Source organism: Oncorhynchus clarkii, chromosome 20, assembly GCF_045791955.1.
Source record: "Oncorhynchus clarkii lewisi isolate Uvic-CL-2024 chromosome 20, UVic_Ocla_1.0, whole genome shotgun sequence".
Classification (NCBI taxonomy): domain Eukaryota; kingdom Metazoa; phylum Chordata; class Actinopteri; order Salmoniformes; family Salmonidae; genus Oncorhynchus; species Oncorhynchus clarkii.
In genome coordinates, this window is record NC_092166.1 from 56,674,416 (window position 1) to 56,701,661 (window position 27,246).

A 27,246-nucleotide genomic window follows, 5' to 3' on the forward strand; every position below is an offset into this window, starting at 1 on the left:
GTCAATAAAAGTACTCTGTCTCTATCTAGTGTTTGTTTTTTTATTAACATGTCAACAAACAAAAGAGGAATAGTCACATGCAAACAAGCATACATACAAACTATTTACATTGCCCGGAATCCTAAACAAACAAATCATATTCATTAATAATACAAGTTTTAATTGCCTTTTTGTTTTTCATTTTAGTTAAAGTAGTGCCATATTGTTTAAATTCATTTATAAAGTGGAAAAAAGTTAGGTTTTGAATTAGACAATTTGCATTTGTGAACATGAAATGTACCTAATATTATTAGCAGTTTAATTTAATATACTACATCTTTATCAATGTCAGAATTTCTTAAATAAATCATTATATCAAAACCATTAAATTGTACAACCGGTCCTATTTTTTTGTAATACAATTCTGTATGTCAATCCCAAAAATTATACTATAAATACAGGCAAAAAACAAATGCAAAATGGTCTCCTCCATTCCACAGAAATCACATTTATAGTCAATATTCAGCTTGAATCTTTCCAAAACATGTTTCACAGGATAAATTCTATGTAACATTTTAAATGAAACTTCCTTTACTTTGTTACTGATACAATATTTGTTAGCAAATTTCCGTCGAGTGGTGGTTGATTTTTTAAAAAGGACTGTCAGCGTCATGATCTGACTCCCGGATATGACGCCCAGACGCGCTGTAATTCAAACTTTTCAACTAGGAAGCTAGAAAGTGGCAATTTCATTCTCAGAAGTCAAGCGTTCTACAATGTTATTTTGGAAACAGTGGTCTATATTGTGAGTTATATTTTATAAATGTTTAAAGATACATACATGTTTTCTTAACACTAGAAAACAGTTTGGGTTGAACGATCAAACGCTTAGCTAGTTAGCTGTGTTAGCCAGACCAGATACTTTTGACAGGCACATAACATAACGTCACTAGCTAGCATTAGTCACAACTCAAGAAAATATATAGCCGACAAATTCTAACAAATTATCTGTATCTTTTTGGTAAGATTATGTTCTGTAGTTTTGTTAGCCAGATAACTAGTTATAACATTCAGTTGTGAAGTTATAGTACCTATTAAACCTTTTTTTTCGATTAGGCATGTTCTTCTGTTGGTTTGTGCTTGAGTGTCTGTTTTGTCTGGCATGCTAATTTCAATAACTAGGCCTCACTGCAGGTGCCAAATTAATTTCATTTGGGCCTAATCAAATAAATGTTAGTATTGCCTGTTCTATTGCCTACCTAACTAGATATATTTAGACTTTATTGGAAATGTGCCATTGAATGAAATGTGAGTGATTAAATTGTTAACATTAGTATTAACATTTAAACTTCAAAATCGTTTTTCTAGGTAACACTCCAGACATGGCATCAAAAGGCACCAAGGAGACCATTGTCAACAAGTTAGGCTTTAAATCCAGTGGCTCAAAACAGGCAGAAGCAGAAATGGACAGACTCAGGAAGGAGAATGCTCATCTGAAGCAGAAGATGGATGAAATATCAAAACGAACAATGAGGCCACCAGACTCTGACAAAAGCAAACTGCTGGAGGTAGCTAAAGCGTAGTAGTTTGTGCAGACGTTTGGGCTAAGCAGTATTGCCAGCCCAATGATTATTATAAAGTTATAGAGTCCAAATTTAATAGGATTCATATAGTGATACTGTTTATGAATGTAGGCTACAAATATATTAAACCAAAACAACCTTTTCACTCAATATATTCATATACTTGACCATATGATTTTGTGAGAGTCTGGGTTTAGCATTTTGCGCATCATGGGTGTGTCATTTTGAAAACCGTTGCTTTTGAAATTGTGTCTTGATGGAGTTGTGATAGGCTCATTTAAACATTTTTGTGCACTACCACATTTCATTCAAGTCATTCAAATGTTACATTTGATTGCAGAGGATTCTGTCTCTGGAGACGTTGAGGGAGAGGAACACTCAGCAGCTGCTGGCTAAGGACAAGGAGCTGGAGACTCTAAGACAACATCTGCATTCCAATGGGGGAGAGGTGGTGGCCTCGCTCCAGGCTCAGCTGAACCAGGGGAGGAGAGAGGCAGAGTACAGAGAGAAACTGTTCCAGTCCCTCTCGGAGGAGACGGGGAATCTAAAGAACAAATTGGTGGGAGTGTCGGCAAGGTGTCAGGCACTGGAGAAACAGGGTCCTGATTTACAGGTGGGTGAAGGGAAATGTTCAGTCTGCTGAGGGTGCCTAGACTTTGATCCGTTTTGTTAGCCAAGGCTGAGTAATGGAGAGAATGTACACTATATATACAAAAGTATGTGGGCATCCCTTCAAATGAGTGGATTTGTCGTGGATTTCCATGGCCGAGTAGCCGCACACAAGCCTTAGATCACCATGCGCAATGCCAAGCGTCTGCTGGAGTGGTGTAAAGCTCGCCATCATTGGACTCTGGAGCAGTTGATACGCGTTCTCTGGAGTGATGAATCACACTTAACCATCTTGCATTCCGATGAATGAATATGGATTTGGCGGATGCCAAGAAAACACTACTTGCACAAATGCATAGTGTCAACTGTAAAGAAATGGTTTGTCAAGATCGGTGTGGAAGATCTTGACTTACCTGCACAGAGCCCTGACCTCAACCCCATCAAACACCTTTGGGATGAATTGGAATGCCGACTGCGACCCGGGCCTAATCACCCAACATTAGTGCCCGACCTTACTAATGCTCTTGTGGCTGAATGGAAGCAAGTCTCCGCAGCAATGTTCCAATATCTAGTGGAAAGCCTTCCCAGAAGAGTGGAGGCTGTTATAGCAGCGAAGAGGGGACCAACTCCATATTAATGCCCATGGTTTTGGAATGAGATGTTCGACGAGCAGGTGTCCACATACTTTTGATCATGTAGTGTATGTGTAACAAGAAGACACTGTAGTTCACACCCCTCTATATTAAGATGTTACAGTTTCCTGTATGAATGTTGTGGTCATGGGGGCATTCCAAATCTCAAGGTGAAATTCTCTTTTATCACTCTAGATGGCAGCAGTTTCTTTCTGAATGTCATGTCGTCTGACATAATACTTGTTTACTCTCAGATCAGGTGGCTCTGTGATATGAGGAAAGCCAGGAGTCTTATTCATCGAGAGAGCTGGTTTTATATCTCTGTCTCCAACTTTCGAATATCCATGAGGTCATAGTCAAGGAAATCCGCCTCCTGACAGGCCCTCCTCACCGACTGCATTACCATACTGTACATAATCCCCCCCCCCCCCCCCCATATGATCACTCAGTCTCGGTATTACAGGATGGGATTACCATCTGGAAGGAGTTCACGAGCTTATGAACCCATGACTTCACCTCTCGAAGTGTAGTTAAGGGCCTGAGCCAGGGGAGAACGACTGCCCCCTAAGCCCCATTTTGATCCAGAAAAAACCCTGTATGTCATGTGTCAAACTTATTCCACAGAGGGCCAAGTGTCTGCGGATTTTCACTCCTCTCTTCTCCTTGATTGATTAAATAAGGCCACTAATTAGTGAGGAACTCCCCTCACCTGGTTGTCTGTCTTAATTGAAAGGAAAAACCTGCAGACAGCAGTGGTGGGAAAAGTACCCGATGTGTCATACTTGAGTAAAAGTAAAGATGCTTTACTAGAAAATGACTCAAGTGAAAGTCACCCAGTAAAATACTACTTGAGTAAAGTATTTGATTTTAAATATACTTAAGTATCAAAAGTAAATGTAATTGCAAAAATATACTTAAGTATCAAAAGTAAAAGTATAAATAATTTCAAATGGCATATTATTCAAACAATGTTTTTATTTGTATTATTTACGGATAGCCAAGGGCACACTAAAACATGCCTTCATCATTTACAAATGAAGCTTTTGTGTTTGATTTGGTGGACTCATTAGAGGCAGTAGAGTTTCCCAGGGATGTTCTCTTGTTAAGTGCGTGAATTGGGTCATTTTTCTGTCCCGCTAAGCATTCAAAATGTAACAAGTACTTTTGGGTGTCAGGGAAAATCTATACATAATTTTCTTTAGGAATGTAGTGAAAATATAAATAGTGAAGTACAGATACTACTTAAGTAGTACTTCAAAGTATTTTACTTAAGTACTTTGCACCACTGGACACTAGGCCCACGATGGAATGAATTTCGACACTCCTATAAGTGAATTTGTCCAAATACCTATGACTTCAAATGGGGGGGACCAGATGCATAAAGTGTTTTATTTTTAAAAGGTGAAACGCATGTGTGTGAAATGCCCTCTAATTAAAGGGGACATTATGTCCTGTACTGTGTCGCCTCATATGAAACATTTAAACATCATCTCAAATCCAAAATGCTGGAGTATAGCGGCAGATATATATTTTTAAAATACTTCCAAATACATACAGAGGTAAGTGTATATTCAGGTCACTGGCTGGTTAAAGGACACCCAAGGCATTAGATTATTGTATGCAGTACATACTGTCGCTAGAAGATGCTTTCGGTTAAGCTTTCTTCCCTTTTTTATGTTTTGATTATAAGGGTCTCTTAGCAACCAAGAATAGTATCCCACAGACACACACGCAACAGACCACGTCTTCATGTAGAAAGAGGTTGTTTACACCTATGTCCTCGTTTTGATATAGGCTAATACCTGTGTTTTCTTTACGATTTGATAGAATGGCCAGGGACTCACCGGTGAGGTTGCAGTAGTTGAGGATCACTTGAGAGATGTGAGTTGAACAACTTGTCAAGATTAAAAATGAAATTGTCTTTCTTTGAGTGCTAAGGAAAATTGTATAATCTAACCCTAACCCCCCCAAGTATGTGTTTTTCCTCGGTTTACAAAAAGGCTTTGGAGAAGAATCAACAGTGGCTGGTTTATGATCAGCAGCGAGAGGCCTATGTCAAGGCAGTCCTGGCCAGGACCCTTGAGATGGAGCAGCAACTAAATCAAGCCAACGAAGCACTCCAACAACAACACAAAGAAGGCAGTTTGGACGGTAAAAAAAAGGGAGCCTGTGAGCCTTCAGCGCAGTGTGGGATTTGGCACGCGTTTGCTGTCGAGTAAATCCACTTTTAAATCAGTAGATACAAAAATGCATTATAAAGGCTGATTCAACACTAGCCATTTTTTCCCATGTGGTTAAAATAATTATCCTTTAGGGCCCTCAAACTCAACTATGGACTTCAAAGACAGTTCCACTGGGGTTTTTTTTCAGTTGTTCCCCCTCTAATCAGGGACTGATTTTAGACTTGGGACACCAGTTGGGTGCAATTAATTATCAGGTAGAACAGAACCAGCATGCTCCGGACCTCGTAGGGTAAGAGTTGAATACCCCTACTCTAGGGGCTAATGCTTATTATCCTGTGTTTAGACTAGAAATGTAATTAATTATCTGTTGTCAACTAGCTATTAATTAACCATTACTAATTAGCTATTGCTTTGGTAAAGCACAGTCTACTTGAAAATAGTATTTCCTAGTGGCCGTTTTATAAGTGTTGCATAGAGCCCTCAACCTCATCTCTGGACCCCGAAGCCAGTTCCACTGCTTTTTTTTCATCGTTCCCCTCTAATCACAGACTGATTTAGACCTGGGACACCAGGTGGGTGAAATGTTAAGTTTCAGGCTGAACAGAAAATCAGCATGCTCCGGACCTCGTAGGGTAAGAGTTGAATACCCATGGCATAGGAGCATGTAAGACTCTAACCCTGCTTCCTTTTCCCCCAGCACCAGAGAAGTCTTCGTCCCAGCTGCAGGAGCACTACGACAAGCTGCTGCTGCAGGCCAAGCAGGACGTGGAGGCCCAGAAGGAGGCGGCGGCGCGGGCCCAGGGGGAGCTGGGCGAGCTCCAGAGGCGGTACGAGGAGCGGTGCATGGAGTTGGTCGAGGCCCGGGAGCAGCTCCGGGCCGAACGCCTCAGCAGCAGATACACAGTCGGCGAGGAGAGGAAGTGCTCGGCTGACCGCGCCGACAGAATGCGGTCCGAGCTGGACAGCATGGACGCCAGGCTGGAGGAGGAGAGGAAGAGGTCTGCTGAGCTGCTGCTGCAGGTATAGTTATACGCCAGGGAGATGTGGTCTTGGTGTGTTTATTATGCAACGTTGTTTGACCAGGTGAGTTGATTATAAAGAATTCTCCTTTGCAACCACGGCCTGTGGAAAAGTTGCCGGGTAGAGGTTGGAGTTTAATTTAGCAGTTCAATATGGTTGGGGATTTTAATGACAGTTTTCTGTGCCAGACCACATACACTACATGGCCAAAAGTATGTGGACGCCTGCTCGTCAAACATCTCATTCCAAAACCATGGGCATTAATGTGGAGTTGGTCCACTCTTCTGGGAAGGCTTTCCACTAGATGTTGAAAATTGCTGCGGGGACTTGCTTGCATTCAGCCAGAAGAGCATTTATGAGGTTTATTTATGAGAGTCAGCGTTCAAATTCATTCCAAAGTTGTTTGATGGGGTTGAGGTCAGGGCTCTGTGCAGGCCAGTCAAGCTCTTCCACACCGATCTCAACAATTTTTGTATGGACCTTGCTTTGTGCACGGGGGCATTGTCATGTTAAAACAAGAAAGGGCCTTCCCCAAACTGTTGCCACAAAGATGGAATCACCGAATCGTCTAGAATGTGATTGTATGGTGTAACATTAAGATTTCCCTTCACTGGAACTAAGGGGCCTAGCCCGAACCATTAAAAACAGCCCCAGACCATTATTCCTCCTCCACCAAACTTTACAGTTGGCACTATACATTGGGGCAGGTAGTGATCTCCTGGCATCCGGCATTCACAGATTTGTCCGTCGGACTACCAGATGGTAAAGCTTGATTCATCCATCGAGAGAACGCGTTAACACTTCCCCAAAGTCAAATGGCGGCGAGCTTTACACCACTCCAGCCGGAAGTTGGCATTGCGCATGGTGATTTTAGCATTGTGTGCGGCTGCTCGGCCATGGAAACCTTTTTCATGAAGCTCCCGACAAACTGTTCGTGCTGACGTTGGTTCCAGAAGCAGTTTGGAACTCGGTAGTGAGTGTTGCAACCAAGGATAGATGATTTTTACGTGTTTCAGCACACAGCGGCCCTGTTCTGTGAGCTTGTGTGGCCTACGACTTTGCGGCTGAGCCGTTGTTGCTCCTAGACATTTCCACTTCACAATAACAGCACTTAACAGTTGACCGGTGCAGCTCTAGCAGTGCAGAAATTTTACGAACTGACTTATTAGAAAGGTGGCATCCTATAACAGTGCCACGTTGAAAGTCTCTGAGCCCTTCCGTAAGGCCATTCTACTGCCAATGTTTGTCTATGGCGATTGCATGGCTGTGTGCTCGATTTTATACACCTGACAGGTGTGGCTGAAATAGCCAAATCCACTCATTTAAAAGGGGTGTCCACATTTGTGTGTATAGATAGATTGATAGATATATCTCTCTCTATATATATATATATATATATCACACACACAGTTGAAGTCGGAAGTTTACATACACCTTAGCCAAATACATTTAAACTCAGTTTTTCAGAATTCCTGACATTTAATCCTAGTAAAAATTCCCTGTCTTAGGTCAGGTAGGATCACCACTTTATTTTAAGAATGTAAAATGTCAGAATAATAGTAGAGTTTTTTTTTCAGCTTATATTTCTTTCACCACATTCCCAGTGGGTCAGAGGTTTACAGGCACTCAATTAGTATTTGGACGCATTGCCTTTAAATTGTTTAACTTGGGTCAAACGTTTCGGGTAGCCTTCCACAAGCTTCCCACAATAAATTGGGTGAATTTTGGTCCATTCCTCCTGACAAAGCTAGTGTAACTGAGTCAGGTTTGTAGGCCTCCTTGCTCTCACACACTTTGTCACTTCTACCCACAAATGTTCTATATGATTGAGGTCAGGGCTTTGTGATGGCCACTCCAAAACCTTGACTTTGCTGTCCTTAAGCCATTTTGCCACAACTTTGGAAGTATCCTTGGGGTCATTGTCCATTTGGAAGACCCATTTGCAACCAAGCTTTAACTTCCTGACTGATGTCCCACCTCATAATGCCATCTATTTGCCATCTATTCTTGTGAAGTGCACCAGTCCCTCCTGCAGCAAAGCACCCCCACAACATGATGCTGTTTAAAGGCACAGTCAACTTGGTGTATGTAAACTTCTGACCCACTGGAATTGTGATACAGTGAAATACTCGGTCTGTAAACAATTGTTGGAAAAATGACTTGTCATGCACAAAGTAGATTTCCTAACCCGATTTGCCAAAACTATAGTTTGTTAACTAGAAATTTGTGGAGTGGTTAAAAAATGAGTTTTAATGACTCCAACCTAAGTGTATGTAAACTTCCGACTTCAACTGATGTGTGTGTGTATATATATGTGTGTATATATATATATATACATGCATACATACACACACACACACACACACACACACACACACACACACACACACACACAGTGCCTTGGGAAAGTATTCGGCCCCCTTGAACTTTGCGACCTTTTGCCACATTTCAGGCTTCAAACATAAAGATATAAAACTGTATTTTTTTGTGAAGAATCAACAACAAGTAGGACACAATCATGAAGTGGAACGACATTTCTTGGATATTTCAAACTTTTTTAACAAATCAAAAACTGAAAAATTGGGCGTGCAAAATTATTCAGCCCCTTTACTTTCAGTGCAGCAAACTCTCTCCAGAAGTTCAGTGAGGATCTCTGAATGATCCAATGTTGACCTAAATGACTAATGATGATAAATACAATCCACCTGTGTGTAATCAAGTCTCCGTATAAACGCACCTGCACTGTGATAGTCTCAGAGGTCCGTTAAAAGCGCAGAGAGCATCATGAAGAACAAGGAACACACCAGGCAGGTCCGAGATACTGTTGTGAAGAAGTTTAAAGCCGGATTTGGATACAAAAAGATTTCCCAAGCTTTAAAAATCCCAAGGAGCACTGTGCAAGCGATAATATTGAAATGGAAGGAGTATCAGACCACTGCAAATCTACCAAGACCTGGCCGTCCCTCTAAACTTTCAGCTCATACAAGGAGAAGACTGATCAGAGATGCAGCCAAGAGGCCCATGATCACTCTGGATGAACTGCAGAGATCTACAGCTGAGGTGGGAGACTCTGTCCATAGGACAACAATCAGTCGTATATTGAACAAATCTGGCCTTTATGGAAGAGTGGCAAGAAGAAAGCCATTTCTTAAAGATATCCATAAAAAGTGTCGTTTAAAGTTTGCCACAAGCCACCTGGGAGACACACCAAACATGTGGAAGAAGGTGCTCTGGTCAGATGAAACCAAAATTGAACTTTTTGGCAACAATGCAAAACTTTATGTTTGGCGTAAAAGCAACACAGCTGAACACACCATCCCCACTGTCAAACATGGTGGTGGCAGCATCATGGTTTGGGCCTGCTTTTCTTCAGCAGGGACAGGGAAGATGGTTAAAATTGATGGGAAGATGGATGGAGCCAAATACAGGACCATTCTGGAAGAAAACCTGATGGAGTCTGCAAAAGACCTGAGACTGGGACGGAGATTTGTCTTCCAACAAGACAATGATCCAAAACATAAAGCAAAATCTACAATGGAATGGTTCAAAAATAAACATATCCAGGTGTTAGAATGGCCAAGTCAAAGTCCAGACCTGAATCCAATCGAGAATCTGTGGAAAGAACTGAAAACTGCTGTTCACAAATGCACTCCATCCAACTTCACTGAGCTCGAGCTGTTTTACAAGGAGGAATGGGAAAAAATTTCAGTCTCTCGATGTGCAAAACTGAGAGACATACCCCAAGCGACTTACAGCTGTAATCGCAGCAAAAGGTGGCGCTACAAAGTATTAACTTAAGGGGGCTGAATAATTTTGCACACCCAATTTTTCAGTTTTTGATTTGTTAAAAAAGTTTGAAATATCCAATAAATGTCGTTCCACTTCATGATTGTGTCCCACTTGTTGTTGATTCTTCACAAAAAAATACAGTTTTATATCTTTATGTTTGAAGCCTGAAATGTGGCAAAAGGTCGCAAAGTTCAAGGGGGCCGAATACTTTCGCAAGGCACTGTATATAGTATACCCTCTGGAGAAGGGAGTTTGATCCCTTTCTCTCTGACACTTTCCTGTCTGACCTTCGCCCCCCCTGTACACTTTCCCACTGTTCCAATGTCCTTATTTTATTTTTAAGACAAATACTTTTCTCATCAGGTGAATCTACTCCAGAAAACTCTGTTAAACCAAAACGAGGAGCGGAGGAGAGTTGCTGTACTGGAGCAACATGTATGTATTGGCAACGTAAACCATTCCTGACTCTAGATTGTGAAATAATCAGTTATATAACATCTCTTATGCAATGGAACATCCAAGATCTGCAGTAGAGGTCGACCGATTTTTATTTGGGGCCGATTTCAAGTTTTCATAACAATCGGAAATCGGTATTTTTTTGACATTGATTTTTTTTAAATATGTATATATATATTTTACACCTTTTATTTAATCTTTAACTAGGCAAGTCAGTTAAGAACACATTCTTATTTTCAATGACTGCCTAGGAACGGTGGGTTAACTGCCTCATTCAGGGGCAGAACGACAGATTTTTACCTTGTCAGCTCGGGGGATTCAATCTTGCAACCTTACAGTTAACTAGTCCAACGCTCTAACCACCTGATTACATTGCACTCCACGAGGAGACTGCCTGTTACGCGAATGCAGTAAGCCAAGGTAAGTTGCTAGCTAGCATTAAACTTATCTTCTAAAAAACAATCAACCAATCATATTCACTAGTTAACTACACATGGTTGATGATATTACTAGTTTATCTTGCGTGTCCTGCGTTGCATATAATCGATGCGGTGCGTATTCGTGAAAAAGGACTGTCGTTGCTCCAATGTGTACCTAACCATAAACATCAATGCCTTTCTTAAAATCAATACACAAGTATATATGTTTAAACCTGCATATTTAGCTAAAAGAAATCCAGGTTAACAGGCAATATTAACCAGATGAAATTGTCACTTCTCTTGCGATCATTGCACACAGAGTCAGTGTATATGCAACAGTTTGGGCTGCCTAATTTGCCAGAATTTTACATAATTATGAAATAACATTGACTGTTGTACAATGTAACAGGAATATTTAGACTTATGGATGCCATCCGTTAGATAAAATACGGAACGTTTCCGTATTTCACTGAAAGAATAAACGTCTTGTTTTCGAGATGATAGTTTCCGGATTCGACCATATTAATGACCTAAGGCTCGTATTTCTGTGTGTTATTATGTTATAATTAAGTCTATGATTTGATAGAATAGTCTGACTGAGCTGTGGTAGGCTCCAGCAGGCTCGTAAGCATTCATTCAAACAGCACTTTTGTGCGTTTTGCCAGTGCCGTGCTGTTTATGACTTCAAGCCTATCTACTTCAGAGATTCTGCTGGTGTAACCGATGTGAAATGGTTAGCGGGGTGCGCGCTAATAGCGTTTCAAACGTCACTCGCTCTGAGACTTGGAGTGGTTGTTCCCCTTGCTCTGCATGGGTAACGCTGCTTCAAGGGTGGCTGTTGTCATTGTGTACCTGGTTCGAGCCCAGGTAGGAGCGAGGAGGGGGACGGAAGCTATACTGTTACACTGGCAATACTAAAGTACCTATAAGAACATCCAATAGTCAAAGGTTAATGAAATACAAATATGGTATAGAGAAATTCATCTGGTTAATAATAACTACAACCTAAAACTTCTTACCTGGGAATATTGAAGACTCATGTTAAAAGGAACCACCAGCTTTCATATGTTCTCATGTTCTGAGCAAGGAACTTAGCTTTTTTACATAGCACATATTTCACTTTTACTTTATTCTCCAACACATTGTTTTTGCATTATTTAAACCAAATTGATTTTATTGAGTTAAAATAAGTGTTCATTCAGTATTGTTGTAATTGTCATTATTACAAATAAATAAATAAACAATCGGCCGATTAATTGGTATCGGCTTTTTTTGGTCCTCCAATAATCGGTATCGGCGTTGAAAAATCATAATCGGTCGACCTCTAATCTGCAGTGCTCTCTTGATTTTTTTCTTGTCTATTCCCCCAAGATCCAGCTATCTGCCAAAGACTTTGAGAACGAGAAGCTTGATCGACAGAGTTTACAGCATCAGCTGCACAAGGTCCTGAAAGAGCTGCGCAAGGCTCGGGACCAAATCGCAAGACTAGAATCTAGCAATCAAGTAAGTGTTGTGAAATGTTGCTTTACGCATCAATTCTTTTGACATTTCTGCTTTTCAAATGAAGCAAATATATTCATGATGACATCTTCAGATAAGCAACTGTAAACCATTTTATTGTTTTGTACTTATTGTAGAAACAGCAGAGCGAGTCTCGTTTCTCTGAGCCAAGTTCTTACAAGCCTGAGTTTGAGAGGCTGTCCATTGAGGATCCCATCCCCACCTCAACCTCCAAAAACCTCCTGGACGAGAGTTTCCTGGAGTGTCCAAAGTGCAGAGCTCCATACGCCACCAGTCAGCACAGAGAACTGCTGGCCCACCTCGACTACTGTTTCACTTGAACAGCCTATAGGGGATTAAAAAGGGAGTACATCTGTCCAGTCTGTCTTGCTTTTGTCTTTAAGATATTATTTTTACATGACACTTTTTTTTTTTTTTTTTTCATGCCGTGTTGTTTTTAAAGTGAAACATCAGTGATCTAACTGTAAGATCCTGAAGATTTGTTTACCAGTCTTTTGTTTCAAAAGAAATCAGTGACTTTTTGACAAGAATAAACTATTTTCTGAAATCTTTTTTTAGATGGAAAATGTTGTGTGGATTGTTTTGATATAGAACTTATGTAAAACAGTTATTGATGGCTTTGTAAGTGGTTTTCCTTTGTCTATCTGCAAGTGTGAGTGTGTATATTGTCTTTTTTTTAAAGGTTTTTGTTTTGAACAGATTAGGCTACCTGAAGCTGATTTTAGAACCACATGAAAAAAGTATTTCCCACATAGTTTCTTTGGGGCCTGTGGTGTATATTCTTTATTTCTGAGCTCTGACAATAAGAGTTACACAGCGCAGTGTCCACAGTATCTTTATAGGGTCCTGTTCTTGGGCAGAACTTGATCTATACAAGGATGAAGGTGCATGCTGGATTGCAATGCAGGTTGATACTCCCAAGAACAGGAGATTATAATAGGACAGTTTCACAAGGTTAGACACATATAATTAAAATTTCCCATTACAGGCCATACTTGCAAACATTAGAAAAGTCTAAGTTTTAACACTTGCTCAGTCTCTCAATCTGCCTCAACGAATTATAATCGTCAACGTACAGGTGATCAAACGTTACATTAGCTATTCCCATCAGATAACCTGGCAGACTTTGCCCTGTGATAACCTGCACAGCTGGCCGTGATTATATTCGGTTCAAATTCCGTATCGGCCAATTAATATCAGCGACGTGATCCATCACTTATTCATGAAAGCATACCTAACAGAAGTCCAAAGGCACGTTCTGATAAACAACTATACTGAACAAAAATAGAAATGCAACATGTGACAATTTCAATGATTTTACTGAGTAACAGTTCATATAAGGAAATAAATTCATTAGGCCCTAATCTATGGATTTCACGACTGGGCAGGGACGCAGCCATGGGTGGGCATAGGCCCGCCCACTGGGGAGCCAGGCACAGCCAATCAGAAAGAGTTTTCTGGAACATTTCTGGGATCTTTTATTTCAGCTCATGACCTATGGGACCAACACTTTGCATGTTGCTTTTCTATTTTTGTTCAGTATGGATCACATGCATTTGACTGACTGCTCATATAGCTCACAGTTGTCGCAGATTGTGGCAAGGGTTTAAATCCCACATTAGTATTTTTCTACTTTTAAATGTAGAATTACATTTATTTACAGCTACAGACCAACAACCCACAACGGTTTTGGAGGGAGATACATTTCACATCAAAATTGCACTGGAAAATGGCGAGTTTCACTGTCAAACTGATATTGTTTTGGGGAAATGGGAAAGAAATGTTGCACTTTTATTTTCAGGCGATAACAGCACTTTTATATTAGATTTAAGTTGGAGGAGGAAATACAGACAGAGTCATACTCCCCTAACCAGTATCTGAATGCCAGTCTTAATCTAGAGGAGATCAGAAAGGTGATTTAGCTTGCTTAACCAAAGAAAGATACATTAATTGATTTGTCTAATGAAGTTTTGTAATCGCCTATGTTGTTCCAAACACTATTTGAACTCTTCCAGGCTTGTTTTGAGAATGGCATTATTCCATCTGTATGGTACCAATCCATAATCAACCCTATCCCCAAATCTTCCAAAAATGACCCTAAAATCCCTTTTAACTAACTAACTATAGACCATAGCTATACTGTCTCTACAGTGGTCCGGGCTAGAATTCAAGAGAGAACCAACTTTTGGCTGATTTATTGATTTTCGGAACTCTTTGATTGGGTGAATAGACCTTGCTTTTAGACTAATTAAAATGACAATTCATGTAAGGTTTTCTGATGCTATGAAAGCTCTTTATCGGGCTCCAGTTGCATGTGTCCAGGTCAGTGACCTTAGGACTGTCTGGTTTCCAACCCCTTACAGTGTGAAGCAGGGAGATGTACTCAAAACCCACTTTATTTGCACTAAATGTTCGTTTAAGCCCTACCAATCAAACATGCTAAACTTGGTGTTGAAGTTGCAGATATATTCCCGGTCATCTTGTTGACATGGTTCTCCTTGCTGAGACCGAAGATGACCTCCAGTGTATGTTGGATATTGTTAATTTATGGTGTACTAAATGGAGACTAACGATAAATCGAGAGAAGACCCAGGTTGGCCATTTCAGAAAGAAGGGCATGCAGAGAAGTGCACACAACTTTTGTTTTGGGTACAACCCCCATTATTCTACACTGGGCTCTATAAATAACATGGATGACCACATGACCTTTAAATACAGCATGAGATCACTAGCAAATTATGCAGGTAGAGCCTTGGGGTCAGTGTTAAACAAAATTAAGTAAGGACCTTGGTTACTGTGCTTATTCTCAGCTGTATAAATCCTATGTCCTGTGATGGCCTATCCTGCTGGGGTATGGGGATCCAAAGTACGTATTAATTGTAACAATGTTCCAAAAAGAGCAAGCCACAGCTTTCTTGGTGTGTGCACAAACTGACTCCAAACCTGGCCGTCTGTGGAGGTATGAGTTGGGAACAGTGTGCACAGTAGTTAGGCAAAAGGGTGACATGGTGCATCTATGGAATAGACTGATACATATGCCAGAACACAGAATCACAAAATGTATTTGACTAGAAGCTTACTCCTAACTATCCGTGGGCTAGAGAATGATAAAACAAATTGTGGAACTGATATGAGGTGTGTATATATTCAGGAACAAATTGCCATGTGGTCCAAAGCAAGGACACTTTTTGCTCTTTCTGATCAAAAAGGAAAAATGGGCAGCTGATATTTGGTTTAAGCCTAAACTTAGAACATATACTCTTATCAAAGAGAACTACAGGCCTGAACCATATGAGTCTAACAAAAGGCAAGTTTGTGTGTAGCTAAGATCCGGCACCCTCCCTCTGGCATGAGAGATGGGTATTATATCATTATCCATCGTATTATGTTAGCGTGTTGAGAAAGGAAGTGCAGCCAACAGGTTGTAAATGAGGATTAAGATTTTTTTTACCTTTATTTAACTAGGCAAGTCAGTTAAGAACAAATTCTTATTTTCAATGACGGCCTAGTGGGTTAACTGCCTGTTCAGGGGCAGAACGACAGATTTGTACCTTGTCAGCTCGAGGGTTTGAACTTGCAACCTTCCGGTTACTAGTCCAACGCTCTAACCACTAGGCTACCCTGCCGCCCTGAGGAGGAGCTACGTCTTTCACCCTTGCAGATAAACATTAGGCTAATAGTCATATTGCATCGGAAAATATTCAGATCCCTTGACTTTTTCTACATTTTGCTACGTTACAACCTTATTCTAAAATGGATTAAAGAAGAAATCGTACTCACCAATCTACATACAATAACCCATAATGACAAAGCGAAAACAGGTTTTTAGACATTTTTGCAAATGTATTAAAAATAAAAACCAGAAATACCTTATTTACATAAGTATTCAGACCCTTTGCTATGAGACTCGAAATTGAGCTCAGGTGCATCCTGTTTCCATTGGTAATCCTTGAGATATTGCTAACAACTTGTTTGGAGTCCACCTGTGGTAAATTCAATTGATTGGACATGATTTGTCAAGGCACATATCTGTCTATATAAGGTCCCACAGTTGACAGTGCATGTCAGAGCAAAAACCAAGCCATGAGGTCGAAGGAATTGTCCGTAGAGCTCCAAGACAGGATTGTGTCATTCTTAAATGGAAGAAGTTTAGAACGAACAAGACACTTCCTAGAGCTGGCCTCCCGGAAAAACTGAGCAATCAGGGAAGAAGGGCCTTGGTCAGGGAGGTGACCAAGAACCCGATGGTCACTCTGACAGAGCTCCAGAGTTCCTCTGTGGAGATGGTAGAACCTTCCAGAAGGACAACTATCTCTGCAGCACACCACTAATCAGGCTTTTATGGTATAGTGGCCAGAGGAATCCACTCCTCAGTAAAAGGCACAACAGCCCGCTTGGAGTTTGCCAAAAGGCACCTAAAGACTCTCAGACCATGAGGAAAAATATTTTCTGATCTGATGAAACCAAGATTGAACTCTTTGGCCTGAATGCCAAGCCTCATGTGTAGAGGAAACCTGGCACCATCCCTACAGTGAAGCATGGAGGTAGCAGCATGATGCTATGGGGATGTTTTTCAGCGGCAGGGACTATGAGACTAGTCAGGATCGAAGGAAAGATGAACACAGCAATGTACAGAGAGATCCTTGATGAAAACCTGCTCCAAAGAGCTCAGGGCCTCAACTGGGTTGAAGGTTCACCTTCCAACAGAACAACGACCCTAAGCACACAGCCAAGACAACACAGGAGTGGCTGCGGGACAAGTGACTGAATTTCCTTGAGTGGCCAAGCCAGAGCCCAGACTTGAACCTGATCGAACATCTCTGGAGAGACCTGAAAACAACATAAGCTTACATGTTGTATAATCCTCCTACATCTTTATTGCTGTAAAAACACATGCATCTCTGTGAAACGGACATATTCCACATTTTGTTGTTACAGACTGAATTCAAAATGTATTAAATATATGTTTTTTCACCCATCTACACACAATAACCCCATAATGACATAGGGAAAACATAATTTAGACATTTGCACGCATTTATTGCAAATGAAATACAGAAATATCGCATTTTACATAAGTATTCACACCCTTTGCTATGACGCTCCGAATTGAGCTCAGGTTAATCCAATTTATTTTGATCATCCTTGAGATGTCGCTACAACTTGATTGGAGTCCACCTGTGGCCAATTCAATTGTTTGGACTTGATTTAGAAAGAAACACATCTGTCAACAGAAGTTCCCACAGTTGACAGTGCATGTCAGAGCAGAAACTATCCCATGAAGTCCAAGGAACTGTCCATAGATCTCTGAGATAGAATTGCGATAAGGCATATATCTGGGGAAGGGTATAAAACAAGTTCTAGAGTGTTTCAAATTTCAAAGAGCACAGTGGTCTGCATCATTGGGAATTTTAAAAAAAATGGAACTACCCAGACTCTGCCTGGAGTTGGCTGTCTGACTAAACAGAGCAACAGGGCAAGAAGTCTTAGACTGGGGCAAATATTTGTGTTCCAGCAGGAAATTAGATGACAATAGGATGATATTTGACGGAAACCAGATCAAAGTATTAAGACCAAAGTATGGAAAATGACTGTTGCTTCTACATTGATTACGTTTGATAATAAACTTACTGGTCCCTTCCCACATGTTACCTTAACTCTCATTTTAATACACCAATGTCAACATGATATTCGCTTATCTAATTTAATTAAGTACCACCTTGTCACAAACATCGGAGAAAACGTGTTTGCAGAGGGCCGTGGTTTATATAGCTCGATAGCTACTCTACTGGTGCCAAATGTTGACTGTATGTACCCTATTCATCTATGGCAAAGGTATTTATGTTTCCCCTTTCATCTGTGTGTGGTGTTAGCTAGTTACTGGCTAGCTAGGTCTTCATCTGTGTCTGGCGTTAGCTAGTTACTGGCTAGCTAGGTCTTCATCTGTGTCTGGCGTTAGCTAGTTACTGGCTAGCTAGGTCTTCAGCCAGAATGTAACAAAACGGGGGGAAGGGTTGTTCAAAACTCCGACACAGCTGTCAAGTCAACACATGCATCAGTGCTGCTGTGAATCACAGGAGACATGCCAAATGGGAGATGTATTAAAATAAATTATATCATTGATGCAATTTCAATATTATATGAGTTCCTTTGTGTCACAAAATGTGCTTGAGATGATTTTACTGCAACACTGCTCACTGCATCCAAGTTGCTCAACATAGGTGTTTCAAAGAGCTGTCAGTCAAGGCGAACTCATGAATATAAGCTCCCTGCCCAATCAGCCTGCCTTTTCAAACTTCCTGGTAGTTAGCCATGAGAGAGAAATTACTTCTCAGAATGACCTTTAAGAAATGCCATTGGTTGGTGGATATAAAGTCTAAGGTCTTTGATGCGGAATTTGCTACAGGAAATAATCACTGTCAGCTGGTGTGCCAGGCTAGCTGATGGGACCAGCTACAGTGTAGCATTATATCACGTGCAACCACGTCAATGATTGTAATTGGCTGATGCGTATTTTGAGGTCCAGGTTCAAATTAAACTTTTTCTAATGTTTTGCAAGTATGGCCAAAATATTTTTTACGTTGTACTTTGTCTGTATAAGAAATGTCTGTGTCCCTAAATTGTATTCCATCAACGTGTTAAAGGCCCAGGGAAGTCAAAATTCAGTTTTTCTGGTTGACAGCTGATGAAACTAACACTGTAAAAGTATGAAATAAATCTGACCGCTGGATTGATACCCACACCACAATCCTAACTGTGGTTAATGCACCACTTTGGTGCCCTCCACTCAGACCACTCTCAGTTAGTCCTAGCAATTTTTTTGCTTGAGAATATTGTTTTTACCAACAAAAAAAAATCTCACTTTTGACAATTTTTATGGAAAACTAGCACAGTAAGTTACTAGATTGTTACCCAGAAATGATTTGATATTGAGATAAAAACAGCTGCACTGGGTAATGGTAAATAGTCAATGGTACAGTGCCTTCAGAAAGTATTCATACCCATTGACTTATTCAAAATGTTCTCACCCATCTATACACCATCCCCATAATGACAAAGTGAAAACATGTTTTTAGACTTTTTTGCCAATTTATTGAAAATGAAATACAGAAATATTTCATTTACATAAGTATTCACACCCCTGAGTGCTAGAATCGCCTTTGGCAGGGATTACAGCTATGAGTCTGTCTGGGTAAGTCTCTAAGAGCTTTGCACACCTAAATTGTACAATATTTGCACTTTTTTTATTTTTTTATTATTCAAGCTCTGTCAAGTTGGTTGTTGATCATTGCTAGACAGCCATTTACAAGTCTTGCCATAGATTCGCAAGTCTATTTTAAGCAAAACATGTATATTTGGCCAAGTGTTTTAAATTATTGTCCTGCTGAAAGGTGAATTTGTCTCCCAGTTTCAGACTGAACAAGGGTTTCCTCTAGGATTTTGCCTGTGCTTAGCTCTATTTCTTTTATTTTTATTCAAAAAAACTCCATAGTTCTTGCCGTTAACAAGCATTCCCATAACATGATGCAGCCACCACAATGCTTGAAAATATAAAGAGTGGTACTCAGTGATGTGTTGTGTTAGATTTTCCCCAAACATAAGACTTTGTATTAAGGACATAAAGGTAATGTATTTGCCACATTGCAAACATGCATGTTTTGGAATATTTTCATTCTGTACAGGCGTCCTTCTGTTCACTCTGTCATTTAGGTTAGTTTTGTGGAGATACATCCTCTGTTTTCTCCTATCACAGCCATTAAACTCTGTAACTGTTTTAAAGTCACCATTGGCCTCTTGGTGAAATCCCTGAGTGGTTTCCTTCCTCTTCGGCAACTGAGTTAGGAAGGACGCCTGTATCTTTGTAGTGACTGGGTGTATTGATACACCATCTAAAGTGTAGTTCATAATTTCACCATGCTCAAAAATATTTATTTTTTTCTGCTTTTTTTTACCCCTTTACCAATAGGTGCCCTTCTTTGCGAGACATTGGAAAACCTTCCTGGTCTATGTGGTTGAATCTGTGTTTGAAATTCACTGGTCAACTGAGGGACTTTACAGATAATTGTGTGTGGGGTACAGAGATGAGGTAGTCAATCAAAAATCATGCTAAACGCTATTATTGCATAGACAGTTCGTGCAACTTATTACGTGACTTGTTAAGCACATTTTTACTCCTGAACTTATTTAGGCTTGCCATAACAACAGGGTTGAAAGCTTATTGACTCAAGACATTTCAGCCTTACATTTTTTATAAATTTGTAACAATGTCGAAAACATAATTCCACTTTCACATTATGGGGTATTGTGTGTAGGCCAGTGACACAAAATAATTTAAAATTCAGGCTGTAACAAAACTAAATTTGGAAAAAGTCAAGGGGTGTGCTTACTTTCTGAAGGTACTGTAAATGTGTGAACAAGGCCCACTTCCGCCTCAGTTCTTACTTTGCAAACCAGCAAAACTAAAGCTTGAATGAGATTGCATGAGCAAATCCTATAACCCAGACTGAAACGATTTAAGGCCAAGGATTAGCGAGGCTTCTCTGGGTAGTGGAAAAGAGGTTGAGGTGTCTCTATTCAAGGAATGTGACAACATGGTCTTAGCTGTAAGGTTACTGCTGCAGAATATTCATATGGTTGGTTCCAAGCACTGTGTTATGAATAATTCTGTGTTTGATGCCAATTTGTGACAATTTGCAACAGAGAAACATACATCATTTACTTTTTCTTCAGACAATTGGGTAGCTTTGATTCTATTTTTGTTTTGGCCTGTATACAAAATATGTATTTGCTCTTTATTTGTTATGCACTGTACAAACATTTGCAATAAAGATTATAGCCATTGTCCTGTATCAACACAATCTTTGAGTATTCATTGTCTGTTTGTCACAGTCGAATGGAAACCATGTGGGACAATGCAGTTGTATGGATAGCAAACAAACCTGATGACATCCGAGCACAAAGTATGACTGAAACCATTGAAACTAATAATACATAAAAAAACACTGAACTAGTACATATGTGGGTTTTTTATTTCAAAAAGAGGTTCAAGACTACATCATACAATGACAATCAGTAAAGTATCCCATTCCCTTGTACATTCAGATACACATAATTTGCTTTGGTTGATTGGTGTCATCTTTGGTAATGGCAAAGTTCCCCAACTGCTAGAAGGGGCTGGCTCATGACGGATGGTTTGTTTTTGTTGCTGTTGTGGAACATGGTTTATATTTACAGTCGTGTGGAATTCTACTCCCACGATATCCCTCTGAGTAGTTAAAGATCAACTGCTTTCACAGAAACCTGCAACGGAGGAATAAAACATATATACACCTACTGCATATAATGAACTTATAACTGATATTTGGATTCAATAAGAGTTCATCATACACACTAGCTAACAAAAGTTAGACCCAAAGTTGCACAATTGCTTGCTACACAATCGTTTGTTTGGAAAGTATTGCTTTTCATTTTTAAATGTAGTTATTACAACTCTTACCAGTGTGTCCAACGCGTCTGTATTTGCCGAGGAAGCAGATCTCCTTTTTCTTGTTTGTGACAATCTTCTGGTCCTCGGGCCTCAGGCCAGTGGGGTGACGGGAGAAGATGAAGGAGTATCCGTCCAGGCAGGTGCCGTCCAGGTCAACCTCTCTGCAGGAGTAGTGGATGGCGTAGTTGTCGTAGTCGGTGTCAATGACCCAGTGGTCATCGTCTATGTGGAGGAGAGAGGAGACAGAATCATAGCAATGGTTGGTTTAACAGCAGGCTTTGACAGCAGGCAGCTTCATCAATGGCATGCTATTATATACTAATGAGGAAGAGTTATCATCAACGTGGGGTGGAGTAACTCAATGGAATATTCTGCACAACAATAGGAGACGTTAGTCTTGAGTGTGAGCCTGTAGTCTTTCTTACTTCCAGTCTGGAGGTATGAAGCAGCGCCCCAATATCTCATCTTGAACTTGGCAGGGTCTGGAGTGTCCTCGAAGGTGCCGAACATGTTGGCACACATTTCCCAGTTGCTAAAGGGAGGAAAAAGGGAGGATAAATGGGGAAGTTCAGTGGAAGTGAAAGCATAATGAAGTTCAGGAACAATTTGTATCATTTGTAAGTGAACAGAACTCACTTCAGGATGATAACTCTGCCGTGGGCAGTTGCAGTCATTTTGCCACTTTCATCTACTGAGAACTGAGCGACGACATTGTCCAAGAGAAACAGACCAACAGGATCTTTCTTGGCCACAGCATACCACCTACCAGTATACTGCAAGATGAAATGAGAGCTCTATCAATCCCTGCATACCATACAATGACATTCCAGTTCCGTTCTTCAACATTTAACATTCCAAAGCTGATAGATCAAAATTGGACAAGAGCAGAGATACTTTATGAGAAGTTACATTTCCGAAATTAGAATTGTGTTCTTACCCTGCTCCTATCGAAGTTCTGCATGACCTGAATGTTTGAAACTTGACAGTCCTGTGCCCAGCATGTTGCCAGGGCACAGAGGGCCACACAGATCCTCAGCATGTTGCCTTGTTGATGGATCTGTGGAAGACAGTGCCCAGAGTCATGAAAAAATATCACAACATTACCACCAGTACATCCCATCAGGTCAATAGAAGAGCCATATCCCACTCCATTACAGCTTCACTCTAAAAAGCGTGCAAACTAATCCAAAATGTGAAAAGTTATTTTAAAATGTTATTTTTTTGAAAGAAAAAAAAACCCAGAAGCGGAATAGATGTAAAAACCTACTATCCATGTAGTACATACCTTGTTCAAAAAAAGGGCAGAGGTACTTTGCCTCTCCAGGCAGGGTTTTTTATAGTGTAGGGTCCCGCCACAACCAGGGTTGTGTAAGAGCAACTACAGATGTGAGACAGCCCCCAAGCAGGAGCCTCCCCTCAAATTGGGCAAACATTACATAACTCCAAACAAGACTCCCATTTGACCCTTGTTCCAAACATGTGTTTTTACTGCCTAATGAAAGAGCTGTTATGAGTAAAGCCAAGAGCACATCTGGAATGCTATACATACTCACTATCAATCACTAACCGTGAAATGTTATGCTTCAGCAGTACGAGCCCCACGTTAATGTCCAGATCCAGACTTTTAAAAGGCATGTTTCATCATGTTTTTTCCCCCTGGAACAGCTACATAATGTTCTTTCTGGTTAGTCAGGTCATTTCTCCACTTTCTTGAAATGTTTCACTTTTAACTGGAAAACCATTTTAGGCAATCATGTACAGTACATCATTTATTGCTGTATGTCCAAGACATCTCTAATGGTTGCTATCCTATAGGATAGCCTGTGGAGAAAAAAAACCCATTGACTTCTGGTTTGCTATGCAACCAATATCAAAGAGAAATACCTTGTAGTTCTAACCAAAGTCCAGATCCTCTTGGATTCACGCCACTCAATGCTGATCTGATTACGGTGAAGGGCCTGACTGTTTGTGTTGTGTGCTTTCACCTGAAATCTCAACTAATCATTTGGAACTTGGAAAAGAGAATGCAGTGAGTGATCAAACAGAATTAATAAATTGTTGAATTCCATTGATCATAACACGCCAGCAAATTCCATAAGATATTATAAAGGCTCATACAAGCTAACAAGTTGTAAGGCATTATACCTGCAGGCTTTATGGAGAGGTTTATGAAATGGGCATGTACAGTAAATGGGGTGTGTGTACTTACTTTTTTGGCCTACAAAACCTTGATTGTGCTTTCCAACTAAACCTCTTTTTTTTCTAGGATCGTACAAACGCAACTCAGGGGCCCCGTTATGTAACTTGGCACGGCTAACTGCAAAAAGCATCATTTGTTGCTCCAAATAATGGCTGAACCAGTGCCAGAGTCATGAAAAAGTCATACTTTTTACCTGCTGAGTATGTAATATAGTATTCCAAACTAGATATATACAGTATGTGTAGGGGCAGGCAGGAATTTTTTGTAACGTTATGAGGTGTTTTGTAACTTTATGAAGTACACCCCCAACTGTACAATTCATCAGGTTGGTTACAGTCACCTGTGAAGCTTTTTAACCTTTTGTGACTAGGGGGCAGTATTTTCATTTTTGGAAAAATAACGTTCCTGTAGTAAACGGGATGTTTTGTCAGGACAAGATGCTAGAATATGCATATAATTGACAGCTTAGGATAGAAAATACTCTAAAGTTTCCAAAACTGTAAACATATTGTCTGTGAGTATAACAGAACTGATGTTGCAGGCGAAAGCCTGAGAAAAATCCAATCCGGAAGTGCCTCGTGTTTTGAAAGCGCTGCGTTCCAATGCAGTGAATGGGCTATCAACCAGATTACTTTTTCTCTTTATTCCCCAAGGTGTCTACAGCATTGTGACGTAGTTTTACATTGCGCAACTGGTCACCTGATGGCTCCCAGAGTGATTCTCGCGTAAAATACAGAGGTAGCCATTAGTCCAATCGGTCCTACTGAAAAACCAATTGTCCCGGTGGATATATTATTGAATAGATATTTGAAAAACACCTTGAGGATTGATTATAAACAACGTTTGCCATGTTTCTGTCGATTATTATGGAGCTAATTTTGAATATTTTTCAGAGTTTTCGTGACTGCAATTTCCGGGCGATTTCTCAGCCAAACGTGAAGAACAAACGGAGCTATTTCGCCTACAAAAATAATATTTTGGGAAAAAGGAACATTGGCTATCTAACTGGGAGTCTCGTGAGTGAAAACATCCGAAGCTCATCAAAGGTAAACGATTTAATTTGATTGCTTTTCTGATTTCCGTGACCAAGTTACCTGCTGCTAGCTGGACAAAATGCTATGCTAGGCTATCGATAAACTTACACATGCTTGTCTAGCTTTGGCTGTAAAGCATATTTTGAAAATCTGAGATGACAGGGTGATTAACAAAAGGCTAAGCTGTGTCTCAATATATTTCACTTGTGATTTTCATGCATAGGAATATTTATGGGGAGTGGGGAGTCACTACAACCAACAAAAACGATCACTGCGGTTAAGGGCGCTGTACTGCAGCGCCAGCTGTGCCATCAGAGTCCCTGGGTTCGCGCCCAGGCTCTGTCGTTACCGGCCGCGACCGGGAGGTCCGTGGGGCGACGCACAATTGGCCTAGCGTCGTCCGGGTTAGGAAGGGATTGGTCGGTAGGGATCTCCTTGTCTCATCGCGCACCAGCGACTCCTGTGGCTGGCTGGCGCGCTAGCCAAGGTTGCCAGGTGCACGGTGTAGCCTCCGACACATTGGTGCAGCTGGCTTCCGGGTTGGATGCGCGCTGTGTTAAGAAGCAGTACGGCTGGTTGGGTTGTGTATCGGAGGATGCATGACATTCAGCCTTCGTCTCTCCGAGCCCGTACGGGAGTTGTAGCAATGAGACAAGATAGTAGCTACAACAATTGGATACCACGAAATTGGGGAGAAAAAGGGGTTAAATAAAAAAAAAAAATTTAAAACGATCACTGCCAAGCAGCATCAGATCAGATATCTACAGTGTGGGAATGTGATGATAGGAGAGGGTGGATTAATCTGACATAACTCCGCCCCTTCAATGCAGGTTTTCAGTTCTGTCACATATAGATGTAGGATGTTAATTTGAGCAGGTTTGCAGGAAAATAGTTCTGCAGCAACAGGAAATGTGAATTATTATATAGATATTAATTTATTTATTTTTAATTCACCTTTATTTAACCACGTAGGCTAGTTGAGAACAAGTTCTCATTTAGAACTGCGACCTGGCCAAGATAAAGCAAAGCAGTACGACACAAACAACAACACAGAGTTACACATGGAATAAACAAACATACAGTCAATAACACTAAAAAAAGTATATATACAGTGTGTGCAAATGAGGTAAGATAAGGGAGGTAAGGCAATAAATAGGCCATGCTGGCGAAACAATTACAATTTAGCAATTAAACACTGTAGTGATAGATGTGTAGAAGATGAATGGGCAAGTAGAGATACTGGGGTGCAAAGGAGAAGAAAAAAATAACAGTGTGGGGATGAGGTAGTTGGATGGGCTATTTACAGCTGGACTATGTACAGGTGCAGCAATCTGTGAGCTGCTCTGACAGCTGGTGCTTAAAGTTAGAGAGGGAGATATGAGTCTCCAGCTTCAGTGATTTTTGCAATTCGTTCCAGTCATTGGCAGCAGAGAACTGGAAGGAAAGGCGGCCAAAGGAGGAATTGGTTTTGGGGGTGACCAGTGAAATATACCTACTGGAGCGCGTGCTACGGGTGGGTGCTGCTATGGTGACCAGTGAGCTGAGATAAGGCGGGGCTTTACCGAGCTAAGACTTCTAGATGACCTGGAGCCAGTGGGTTTGGCAACAAATATGAAGCTGTGGGTAGTATATTGGGCTTTGGTGACAGAACAGATGGCACTGTGATAGACTGCATCCAATTTTCTGAGTAGAGTGTTGGAGGCTATGTTGTATAAGACATTGCCAAAGTCAAGGATCGGAAGGATAGTCAGTTTTACGAGGGTATGTTTGGCAGCATGAGTGAAGGATGCTTTGTTGCGAAATAGGAAGTTGATTCTAGATTTAATTTTGGATTGGAGATGCTTAATATGAGTCTGGAAGGAGAGTTTACAGTCTAACCAGACACCTAGGTATTTGTAATTGTCCACATATTTTAAGTCAGAACTGTCCAGAGTAGTGATGTTGGATGGGCGGGCAGGTGTAGGCAGTGATCAGTTGAAGACCATGCATTTAGTTTTACTTGCATTTACGAGCAGTTGGAGGCCACGGAAGGAGAGTTGTATGGCATTGAAGCTCGTCTGGAGGTTAGTTAACAGTGTCCAAAGAAGGGCCTGAAGTATACAGAATGGTGTCATCTGCGTAGAAGTGGATCAGAGAATCACCAGCAGAAAGAGGAACATCATTGATGTATACAGAGAAGTGTCGGCCTGAGAATTTAACCCTGTGGCACCCTCATAGAGACTGCCAGAGGTCCGGACAACAGGCCCTTCGATTTGACACACTGAACTCTGTCTGAGAATTAGTTGGTGAACCAGGCGAGGCAGACATTTGAGAATCCAAGGCTGTTGAGTCTGC

At 40.8% G+C, this 27,246-nt stretch overlaps 2 protein-coding genes across 2 annotated transcripts; one reads left to right on the forward strand and one right to left on the reverse strand.

Moving 5' to 3' along the window:
- The first annotated feature begins 675 nt into the window (after positions 1-675).
- On the forward strand, positions 676-12,698 carry LOC139375595 (centrosomal protein 55 like). The gene is made up of 9 exons (XM_071117383.1): positions 676-784; positions 1,348-1,547; positions 1,903-2,175; positions 4,631-4,684; positions 4,804-4,954; positions 5,684-6,006; positions 10,159-10,230; positions 12,042-12,173; positions 12,308-12,698. Exons 2-9 carry the CDS (start codon positions 1,362-1,364, stop codon positions 12,509-12,511), a joined length of 1,395 nt encoding a protein of 464 aa, XP_070973484.1. The 5' UTR covers positions 676-784; positions 1,348-1,361; the 3' UTR covers positions 12,512-12,698.
- Positions 12,699-21,199: 8,501 nt separating this feature from the next.
- Positions 21,200-23,066, reverse strand: LOC139376550 (retinol binding protein 4, plasma). The gene is made up of 6 exons (XM_071119277.1): positions 22,964-23,066; positions 22,616-22,735; positions 22,315-22,451; positions 22,104-22,210; positions 21,688-21,900; positions 21,200-21,491 (listed from the first exon to the last, which is right to left on the reverse strand). Exons 2-6 carry the CDS (start codon positions 22,715-22,717, stop codon positions 21,472-21,474), a joined length of 579 nt encoding a protein of 192 aa, XP_070975378.1. The 5' UTR covers positions 22,718-22,735; positions 22,964-23,066; the 3' UTR covers positions 21,200-21,471.
- Positions 23,067-27,246: the final 4,180 nt, after the last annotated feature.

What these genes read in the sequence shown, in the direction of transcription:
- LOC139376550 (XM_071119277.1), bottom strand. Translation starts at nt 22,717, where the DNA reads ATGCTGAGGATCTGTGTGGCCCTCTGTGCCCTGGCAACATGCTGGGCA. An exon ending in TTCATACCTCCAGACTGGAA is followed by an intron (nt 21,901 to 22,103) that starts GTAAGAAAGACT and finishes TCCTCCACATAG; the next exon opens with ACGATGACCACTGGGTCATT. An exon ending in CAGACGCGTTGGACACACTG is followed by an intron (nt 21,492 to 21,687) that starts GTAAGAGTTGTA and finishes CCTCCGTTGCAG; the next exon opens with GTTTCTGTGAAAGCAGTTGA.
- LOC139375595 (XM_071117383.1), top strand. Translation starts at nt 1,362, where the DNA reads ATGGCATCAAAAGGCACCAAGGAGACCATTGTCAACAAGTTAGGCTTT. An exon ending in CTGCTGAGCTGCTGCTGCAG is followed by an intron (nt 6,007 to 10,158) that starts GTATAGTTATAC and finishes TTTTCTCATCAG; the next exon opens with GTGAATCTACTCCAGAAAAC. An exon ending in TTGCTGTACTGGAGCAACAT is followed by an intron (nt 10,231 to 12,041) that starts GTATGTATTGGC and finishes TATTCCCCCAAG; the next exon opens with ATCCAGCTATCTGCCAAAGA.